At 49.6% G+C, this 10,000-nt stretch overlaps 2 protein-coding genes across 3 annotated transcripts in view; both read left to right on the top strand.

Moving 5' to 3' along the window:
* The window catches only part of gmip (GEM interacting protein), an 18,085-nt gene extending 9,609 nt beyond the window's left edge, over window positions 1-8,476 (top strand). Inside the window, exons 12-22 of the mRNA XM_084488920.1 lie at window positions 640-830; window positions 1,005-1,105; window positions 1,842-1,904; window positions 2,400-2,489; window positions 2,742-2,893; window positions 3,231-3,407; window positions 4,019-4,156; window positions 4,473-4,672; window positions 5,247-5,583; window positions 6,299-6,401; window positions 7,062-8,476. Coding sequence (XP_084345046.1) covers window positions 640-830; window positions 1,005-1,105; window positions 1,842-1,904; window positions 2,400-2,489; window positions 2,742-2,893; window positions 3,231-3,407; window positions 4,019-4,156; window positions 4,473-4,672; window positions 5,247-5,583; window positions 6,299-6,401; window positions 7,062-7,849 — 2,340 coding nt within the window. The 3' untranslated portion in view covers window positions 7,850-8,476. The remainder of the gene's footprint in view (window positions 1-639; window positions 831-1,004; window positions 1,106-1,841; window positions 1,905-2,399; window positions 2,490-2,741; window positions 2,894-3,230; window positions 3,408-4,018; window positions 4,157-4,472; window positions 4,673-5,246; window positions 5,584-6,298; window positions 6,402-7,061) is intronic.
* Window positions 8,477-9,800: 1,324 nt separating this feature from the next.
* lmx1al (LIM homeobox transcription factor 1, alpha-like) overlaps window positions 9,801-10,000 on the top strand; it is a gene marked incomplete at both ends in the record, with an annotated part of 18,947 nt that continues 18,747 nt past the window's right edge. For both annotated transcript variants that reach the window (XM_084488726.1, XM_084488725.1), the window contains one exon: window positions 9,801-9,844. In XM_084488726.1, the coding sequence (XP_084344852.1) occupies window positions 9,801-9,844 (44 nt within the window). The remainder of the gene's footprint in view (window positions 9,845-10,000) is intronic.

The raw sequence follows: 10,000 nt of genomic DNA, 5'->3' as shown, positions 1-10,000 counted from the left end.
TCCAACGCAACACACATTTTCAAGATTCAGTCATTCAGCAGCCAGCCAACAGCAGCCTTTTCTGAAACATATGTGAAATACGCGACATACCTTTGAATACAAAATACGCAACATACATTCAAATTCACGATATGCGACATACATTAGAATGCACCACGTGCAACATACATACATTCGACATACGTGCGGTGACAGGTCATCCAGAAGCAGGGCAGGGTCTGATCTTCAGACAGCATCTTGCTCCAAAAACGGAACCGAACCCGGGCACCTTTTGTCCGGGAGTCCTATACGCCCTATAAAGGCCCTGACACACCAACCTGATTATCGGTCGTCGGGACAGTCTGGCGAGAAAAGGCACCGTCGGACCGTTTTGGTCACGGCCTGATTCAGCATCGTGTCATCGGCTGAAAAGAGTAACGACGGCTTGAAAAGAACACGGACGGCGTTGACGACGGCCGATTGCACGGCACACACCAATCACCGAGCCAGACCGTCGGCTGACGACCAATAATCTGGTCGGTGAGTCAGGGCCTTTAAGGCCACCGCTCTGGCCCGGCCCTCCTCCTCCGCCCCCCTCTCAGACACATTCTCTCTCTCCCCCCCTCCCCTCTCCCCCCTCTCCCCCCCTTGCATCACCAGGCGACGGTGAACATGTTCTACTACCAGCGGAAGCAGACGGAGCCCATCCCTCTGGGCTACCACAACCTGGAGCTGACCTGCCGGCCCCTGGAGCCCGGGGAGCCCTACCTCCTGCACGTCCTGAGCCGGCGGCGGCGCGACCAGCCCGCGCTCTGCTTCACCTTCCAGGAGTACGTGCCTCAGGGCAAAGGGTACGCTTCCAGTTTAAGCTAGTGGAGCTAGTGTGTAGAACCAAAACGGCCGCTAACTGAATACGGCCCATTGGAAGGTGAGATGGTGGTTGAATGGTGAATGTCCAATGTGTGATGAGTTTCTTTATTTTTGTTGTTTTGTCGTTTTTTTTGTCTTCATTGTTTTCATGGAAGACTGGAGAAGACCAAACGGAAAACCAGCAACCCTCTCAGTGCCCTGCAGGACCTGTACACCCTTCCCGACGATGTCCCCATGAAACGGCCCAGCGACGGAAGTAAGCCCCAGGGCCGCTGGGCACGCTGTTATTGGGGTTATCGGCGGCCCTATTGGTTAGCTGGGAGGGTATACCTGCTAGAATCCTTGGACACCGTGAACCGTTCCCCCAAAGATTCTTGAAGGTTTCCCCCATAGATATACATATAGAACACTAGATGTCTTACGGCGGAGTCTAGAACGTCATCACAGGCGGCCATCTTGTCACAGGCAAGCTTTCTGGTGGTACCTGAGGTACGGTCAGTGATCTGCACAAACGCTAATACTCTTATCTCGCTGACATCTTGACGGATTTAGAAACGGTTTGGTTTCTTACAAACTACTACTATTTGTAAAGGGAAATCTTGTACCTATTTTAGATTATTCTATTTTTTTTTGGAACATAACATAATTATTCATAAGTATGCAGTGTCATAACTACATCTCTGACGTTTATAACAAACCAAACCGTTAGAAAATCGGTTGAAAATTGAGCAAGTTACGGTTATTTAAAAAGTACACGTACCACCACCAACACAACGTTATGGGTGAGCGAGCTGACTGTGGCAGCGCTGCTGGCGCAAAGTGTCCTTGCGCCAGCAGCGCGGACGAGACGCCTAGTGTTCTATATGTATCTATGGTTTCCCCACCCAACGGACCAATACGGCCGCCGGGTTGAAGACGCTCTATAGAGAGTCACTACAGGTGTGTGAGTGGTACCCTGACACCCTTTGCTTTGCTTCCCTCACCACCTCCAGGGAGAATTGTCTCCAGCGACGGCGAGAGCATGGAGGGAAGCATGGAGTCTCTGTCCAGCCCTGGTAGGTCGGTTACGATGAGATCTTTCTGATGATCATCTGGTGACTTCCTGTCCAATGTTAGGTAGGGGTGTAACGATACACTCACTCGTACCGACATTTTTCGGTACGGGTCTAACGGTTCGATGCACGTTTCATTTCGGTACGTACTGAAAAAAAAAATAATAATAATATATATATTTTTTTATAAAGTTTTTATTGATTATCACACACTCTGGACTTTATTGTGTTTTATCCTCAATTGTATTAGATGTCTTTCCATTTGTGTAAGGCATTTGTTTGATACAATTTAACAAATCAAATTAAAAATTTGTCAAAAAAAAAACGAAAAAAAATCGAAAAACATACCGAACCGTGACTTAAAAACCGAGGTACGTACCGAACCGTGACTTTAGTGTATCGTTACAGCCCTAATGTTAGGGTGAGTCCAGTGTAAGAATGGCCCATCGTTGCTGACCCATTACTATTATCTTCTCTGGCCTCCCTGCGTCTCTGAAGCTTCGTTTTCACGGCGGTTGCTCAAAGTCCCGTCCAGCGGGACGATGTCATCGGAAGACCTTGACGACAGAGACCCGGCAACGGAATCCGGTTGGTTGAACATCTGTGACACATTTCTCTCTTGTCTCGTTTGGTGTTCATTTGATTTTGAATAGTTGGACATTCATCTTTGCGTTTAATGCAAATTAAAAAGACATGAAACATTTAATTTTCCAAAATTAAAAAATAAAAACAGAGGGGGGTATGATCCCTCCCATCCCCCCCAACAGATCGCACCCTGCCTGGCGCTTTCAAATATGAACGTAACGTTGGTCACCAGTGTCTTCTCCTCCTGCCCTGTAGACCTCCTGGAGTCTCCTGCAGAGTCTCTGGCCAAAGCACGCATCCCTTCCAGGGCGGCCCTGACCCACAGACTGAGGAAGATGAAGAGCAAGATGGTGAAGTGCAAGCAGTGCGATAATTACATCGTGGTCAACGGCGTGGAGTGTGAGGAGGTACGGCAGAATAGCAACGATACAAGGTTTACATTATTGTTGAGAAATACTCATGTCCTGATCTGATCTGATCTGATCTGATCTGATCTGATCTGAAAATGAAAGGTTTGGTCTCAAAAAGGTTTGGTCTCAGCTTTAAGGAATAGATCTGGGATTCAATTGCGTTTTGTCTACAATTTCTCAACGTTTCTCTCTTCTGACCACCTTAAAGAAAGCAGGGAGTCTGGGACAGTACACAACGTTGATAAAACCATCACATAACATATAAGGTACACCTACCTTTGGTCCTGACCCGGTAATCCTCATGTCTGTCTTGTGCGTGTCTCCCGGCCCTCAGTGCGGGCTGGCGCTCCACCGGAAGTGTCTGGAGGTGTGTTCCCTGATGTGCGAGCACGGGAAGGGGGTGGTGTTTGGGGTGGGCCTCGCCCAGCTGTGCCGGGACCGGCCCAACTCCGTGCCGTTCGTGGTGCAGCGCTGCACGGCCGAGATCGAGAGCCACAGTCTGGCCGTCCAGGTAAGACCCAGTGTCCCGGGTCGGAGCGGTTCCTGCTACCAACCACAGGAACGCAGTTGATGAGTCTGTGTATACCTTATGAAATGTGCTATACAAATAAACTTGACTTGACTTGAGCTCATTTCAAATACGGTGTAAAACCGGCTTTTATCTGCACCCATTCGATACAGTGATTGAGAAGAGGAGCTAAACGCTCTATTCAGTGTTTTCATGTAGGGCTGTTTGGGATTGAATGTCATGTCTCAGTTTTGGTTTCCTTATTTAGTCCCTCCTGTGGTGGCAAATTAATTAATGTGACAGCAAATGTGTAATAAAGTTAACTCTTGTTTTTATATGTATTTGTATGGGCCTTATGTACAGGACGGTAAAGAGAGACAGAAAAGTGGGTTGAAGAAGAGAGGGAATGATACGTAGGCGGATGGCCTAATGTGGTTAGCGCACTAGCGCACCGCGCAGTAGATTCTTCATCTATCTACTGCATCCATCTAGAACACGGCACGCAGCGTGCAAGACATTAGAACCCACGTCGAGTGTCAAACCACAGCTGATAACGATGGCCTTGGACGCCTTCCGACTGAGCTTCTCTCCTCTCCTCTCCGACCTCGTCCCAGGGCATTTATCGGGTGTGCGGGTCGAAGCCTCGCATCCAGAGGCTGTGCCAGGCCTTCGAGGCCCAGGGGGAGCAGGTGGAGCTGTCGGACATCTCGCCCCACGACATCACCTGCCTGCTCAAGCACTTCTTCAAAGAGGTACGACCTGCTCACTGGCGTCTCGGGGCCGGGGTAACATCCTGTGTTTTAGGTCCCAGTCCCATTTCTCCCGCCTTAACAAGAACACTTGCTTTGAGTGCCCTTAGCTGTAAGTCAGCTCCCGAGCTGGCTAGCGTTCAAGGGTTGATTTTAAGGGAAAAACAGCACTCCCCCTTGCTCCCTTAAGTATTGGGACACCCTACCCCTTCGCAGGAACGCGCAAAACTTAGGGTTTGGGCTGAAATCTAGGGGAAGCGTTTATTTATGATTTAAGTCTCAAACCGTGATCACTCTTCACTCCTCTCTTCGGTTGCAGCTCCCAGAGCCACTGCTGACCTTTGACCTGCACAGCGACTTCATCAACGTGGGCAAGGCCATTCAACGCGCGCACAAGGACGCCGCTGTAGACGCCACGGGAGTCCCGGAAGACATCGTGAGCAACCTGTGCGCGCTTCTAGAGAGACTCCCTCCGCATTCCTACAGCACGCTGCAGCACATGATGTGCCACCTACACAGGTGAACCCCTGCCGAAGTGTCTTCTGTCACATTCTTAGAGGGTTGCTTAAAGCTACGCTAGGAACTTTTATCACTGCAGCAAAACGCGTACTAAACTGCGTACCCCCCAGCCCATTCTGCCAGCGATTTGAATTCGCCCTGCAGCAGGGTCTGGAGAAGAGAAATACATTTCTTCATGCTTCCGATCCACTTTTACAGCAGCAAATAACCAAGCTGGCTTTGCCCCCCTGGCGCGCTATTGGCTGGTTTAACACAATGACGACAGGGAAGTGACGGCAAGCAGCCAATTGCGTACAGAGTCATTTGAACTACGCCCGTTGATCACGCCTCTTGTGCTGAAGAAAATGACAGCAGCCTCCCCAGTCCAAGGTCAATCTACGATTGAGCTTGGTCTGGCAGTAGCCAGGCTAGCAAATCGCTTCAGTGATAAAAGTTAAAAAGGTCGATTATTTTTCACCTGTTCCTCCCCAGACCAAATGAATAGAGACAGGGATCGATGGCTTTGATTCTGAAGTCACCCAATCCTTCCAAATCACTTTGATACTCAACTCCTTCGCCGCCTTTGTCTCCGCAGAGTGTCGGGGAACGTCGAGCAGAACATGATGTCAGCGGGGAACCTGGGCATCGTGTTCGGCCCGACTCTCTTGCGCCCCCTGGTGACCTTTGACATGTCCATGGTGGCGCTGGTGGAGTCCACCTATCAGGGCCTGCTGGTGGAGGTCCTGATCGCCCACTACGACCGCGTGTTCGGGCCCCAGCCCAGGGCCGGCACGCCGCCGCCGCCGCCGGCCCCCACCACGCCCCTGCCGGAGACGCCCCCGCGACCGCCCGGCCCCCTGGTGGAACCAGAGACCGCCGGCGCGGCCCCGGAGGAGGGGGGCTGCTGCAGAGACCGGCCCCGGTCCTTAGAGGTGAGGAGGTCGTGGTGTTAACATTAACATTGAGTTATATGTTATTATGGGACGGATTCATTCCCATTCTCCGCTACGGTCAGCAATGCATCTCAATTCCAATGTTAGCATCAATGGAATTTTAATAGCGGGCTTTTACTTTCAACTGTAATAACGGTTATTTAAACTATAATGACAGTTTTTCAACTACAATCACAGTCTTTTCCTTGTTAGTTTGTGGGCGGAAAGTGTTTGTCGTAATGCGTGCATGTGTGTGTCTGTCTGTGGTTGTGTTGTGTGTGCGCACGTCAATGCATGAACCTGAGTGAAGCTGCTTTTACCACTAAAGCCGTTTATCTGTTGTCTTAATTCGGTTGGCATGGTTAGGAAGGTTAGCTGTCTCCTTAATTAACACTTGTGCCATCAGGATTAACTCGACTAGCACACTGTGTCTGCCCGTCCCTGCACTGACCCTGACCTCTCCTGTGCTGCACTCACTAGCGCTTTGCTTTCTCCAACACACATAGGCAACAAAAACACCAGATATACCAGTAGAAGAAGAAAGAAATGCCTTGAATTGTTTCCTTGAATTGACCAAGACGTAACTTGAGATCCTTTCAGAACTACACTTGTAGATGTTTGTCGTACTTGCCTTTGCCCCAACTGCTCCTGGAACAAGATAGAGTCATATATTTCAACAAACGTCCCCAACATTAGGATTGTGTCATTCCAACAGAGTCGACCAATCAAGAGAGAGTCAAGTGAGGGTTATATATCTGACAAGTCCTCGTCCAATGAAGCCGTGGACCAGCTCAGCCCTGAGGCCAATGAGGGAGCAGGTAGGCAAGCCATGGCAACCGTTAATTTTGGGTGTGGCTGGATTAGGTACATGTGATTACAGGATTGGGCTATTTAGCTTTTTCCAGCTTTTTCAGGTCTTATCTTGTGTGTGTGTGTGTGTGTGTGTGTGTCTGTGTGTGTGCGTGTGCGTGTGCGTGTGTGTGTGCGTGTGTGTGTGTGCGCGTGTGTGTGCGTGTGTGTGTGTGTGTGTGTGTTTGTTTTGTTTTAGCTATGCTGGCTTTTATTTACTTTTTCTAGGCAGCTTTTTTTTGCGCTGTTCTTTTTCAATGAAAGAGCTTTTTCTGCTTCTCTGTACTTTAGTGCTTGAATTCCCACTCACTCTCTCTCTGTCATACGGTGTCATAACTGGTATTACTCATTTCCACATCGATAAACTCAGAGCTGCTGAACTCTCTGAACTCTTTACCTGGATGTCAACACAGTAATATGAGTCAGATCTATATATATATATATACAGTATATCTATATATATATACATAGACAGTATACTGTCTATGACAGTAAATCTTACTTTATTAGTGTTTGAATGATATAATCATAGTCACCACACTTTCGTGATGCCTTTTATGAAATGATACTATCGTTCTCATTGTGGCACGGATATAAAATCTGTTTTTTTTGTGTCTCCTCGTGTTCAGTCGTGGCTGTGAGCGGAGCCACGGGGGGCCTGGATGCTGAGGCCGCGGGGGCCCCGGGCTCTAAGGCCGCAGGGGCCCCGGGCTCTGAGGCCGCGGGGGCCCCGGGCTCTGAGGCCGCGGGGGCCCCGGGCTCTGAGGCCGCGGGGGCCCCGGACTCGGGGGCAGCGGGGGGATCAGACGCCCAGGCCCAGTACAGCTTCACCAGACAGCCGGTCAAGTACCAGCGCTACCCCACCCCCGGAACCCGACGGCCCAAGCCTTGGAGCGGACACCCGGGCGCCGCCGGGGGCCTCGACGCCACCGAGGCCCCGCCGCCGCGCGGGGGGTCTCCGGAACCAGAGAACCCGGAGGAGGAGGAGGAGGAGACCCCCCCCGACGCCCAGGACTTAGGGGCGGACCCCGGTCAGGGGGCGAACCCGGGGGCGGACCCGGCGAGTCCCCGCGCGGTCGTACAGCACATGCTGGCCTTGGACCCCGTGTGGACGGCAGGCGCAGCGCCGGCGGCGGCTGTCGTCTCCAGCACCACCACCACCTGCTCCACCTCCACCACCACCACCATGCGAGACAGCGGGCCTGGGGACAAAGCCGATCCCAGCGCGGCGGTGGTGGCGGCGAGCGTGCCCTGCGGCGTGGAGGGGGCCTGGCGGGCGGCGGGGCGGGCCGCCGGGTGTCAGTCGCCCAAGAGGCTCTCTGGAGAGCAGCCCCTGTCGGTGCCCGCCCAGAAGATCCTGTCCGGGCTGAAGCTCAGACGCAGCAACTCTGGGACAGACGAGCAGCTTTTTGTGTGAGGATGTGCTCCCGGGTGCAGCGTCATTTTGGGAGTCTCCAAACGGAAATGGGCCCAGTCCCATTTCTCTCCCCCCCTTAACAAGAACACTTGCTTTGAGTGCCCTTAGCTGCAAGTCAGCTCCCGAGCTGGCTAGCGTTCAGGGGTTCGTTTTAAGGGATAAAACAGCACTCCCCCTTCTTCTTCTTCTCCCTTAAGTATTGGGACACCCTACCCCTTTGCAGGAACGCGCAAAATCTAGAGTTAGGGCTCAAATCTAGAGTTAGGGCTCAAATCTAGGGTTAGGGCTCAAATCTAGGGGAAGGGGGAGAATTGGAACAGGGCCTATATCTGCTGCTGCTGCTGCTGCTGCTGCTGCTGGATGAAGTCCTGTTAGCTGTATAGGCCTATACTGTCTGTGGGGGTGTACGATGGAATACATGGCTGTTCTCGGATGCTTAAAGTTCCAATGAAATGGAGAATGGTCGTTTTGCAACTTGTTTGCTCATTTACATATTATAATAACATAATCAGGTATTCATCAAATGATGCATTAAACACATACACACATATTTCCAGGTTTGTGTCAATTTCTTTCAGTTCCCTCTCGTGTCATACATGATATACATACATATCTGTCATACATGAAAGTTTGAATAGACACAGCTGCTTTTGCACGAGCCAATACAATCACGTTCTCCTTTATGTTTTGTTTTACGCGGTAATTACATATTGTAAAGGAAGTAAAGTACAATCTTAATGCAATGTCTTAATTATCACGTTGTCTTCACATTACCCTTATTTGACTACATTCATTCGTCTCAGTGCAAACTGAGAGTAGAATCAACCATCGGAATGTCTACGTTTTTATACTCTGAACCTGTATTCATCTGTCCAGTAATACAGTGACCATACCAGAGATAGGGCATTTTCATACGTTTGAGAAAAACAGACAAAAAGAGTTACTGGAAAATAGGCTACAATGATCGCAAGACAACCTTTGGTAAACAATTTAAATAAATATTTTGCTATGAACGTTGGCGTAGCTTAGTAAAAATGAGTATTTGTCTTTATTTGCCTTTAGGGTGTTTTTCAGGTTTTTTTTTATTGGCAGACGCATGATCTCTATTCAGCCACAGGGGGTCAGTGTTCTCAAGTTAAAAGAAAGAAGGCAGCGTGGTCTCATTTTAGTGAAGAAACCCAAACCACTTGCAGTAAACAACCTTTTGTTATTTTATGGTTTCATGGTTTTCCCTATTTTCTGTTTTGTTTATTCAGCGAGCTTCTTTTATACACGGTCCAGATGTTTTCACTCACACACGACACACTCTTATCAATTCCTATTAAAGCAGAATAATATAAAACAGACCCTGACGTCTAGTGGAAGAATAGCCTATTGTAGACAGTCGTTGTATTTTAAACCTTTGAATAGTTTGCAATAATGCACCACAACCCCAGTCATGGTCGCAGCGTTGTACAATCGTCACAGATGTGGTTCAAGCGTCCCAATATTTTCCGATCTGTCACCTATCAGGATTCTTTTGAGTCTCCATTTCTCACTGAGCGCATGTCTTCTACACCGAAACCGCGAGACATCATTCTGAGTATCAATAGGCTGCATCATTTCTCATTTTCCTTCATCATCTTCCAAACGTCCCCCCGTCCCCTCCTCCTCCTCCTCCTCCTCCTCCTCCCTGCATCTACTCCCTCCTCCGAGCCTTTATGCACAACTAACTCAGCGCTCACACACACACACACACACACACACACACACACACACACACACACACACACACACACACACACACACACATAGTCTGGTGACGAAAAAGCGAAGACAATAGACAATACTTTGGTGATCATGGTAGTTGGTCTCTGAGCCATGTGCACTATACGGAGCGTGGTGAACTACAGTGGACCGATTTGAGAAGCGTCCATTTATTCCCGGGGCCCAAAGTTTTCCTTTCTTTTTGATGCTGCCGACCGAGGCTTTAGCAGGAGTGTGTTTCCCGTCAAGGTAAGCTGGATCTGGGCTGGCGCTGACAACTTGGGAACAGGTTGGAAGTGAATTCAACTTGTGTTTTTTTATTGGATGTCATTTTTGGGGGGGCTTTATTTAGCTTTGGTGTTGCCGGTTTGAATGTTTAGTGGCATGTTTTTTTTATTATTTACA

The sequence above is a fragment of the Micromesistius poutassou genome (genome assembly GCF_964030765.1).
Source record: "Micromesistius poutassou genome assembly, chromosome: 1".
Taxonomy (NCBI): Eukaryota; Metazoa; Chordata; class Actinopteri; order Gadiformes; family Gadidae; genus Micromesistius; species Micromesistius poutassou.
This window is presented reverse-complemented; position numbering and strand designations above follow the sequence as displayed.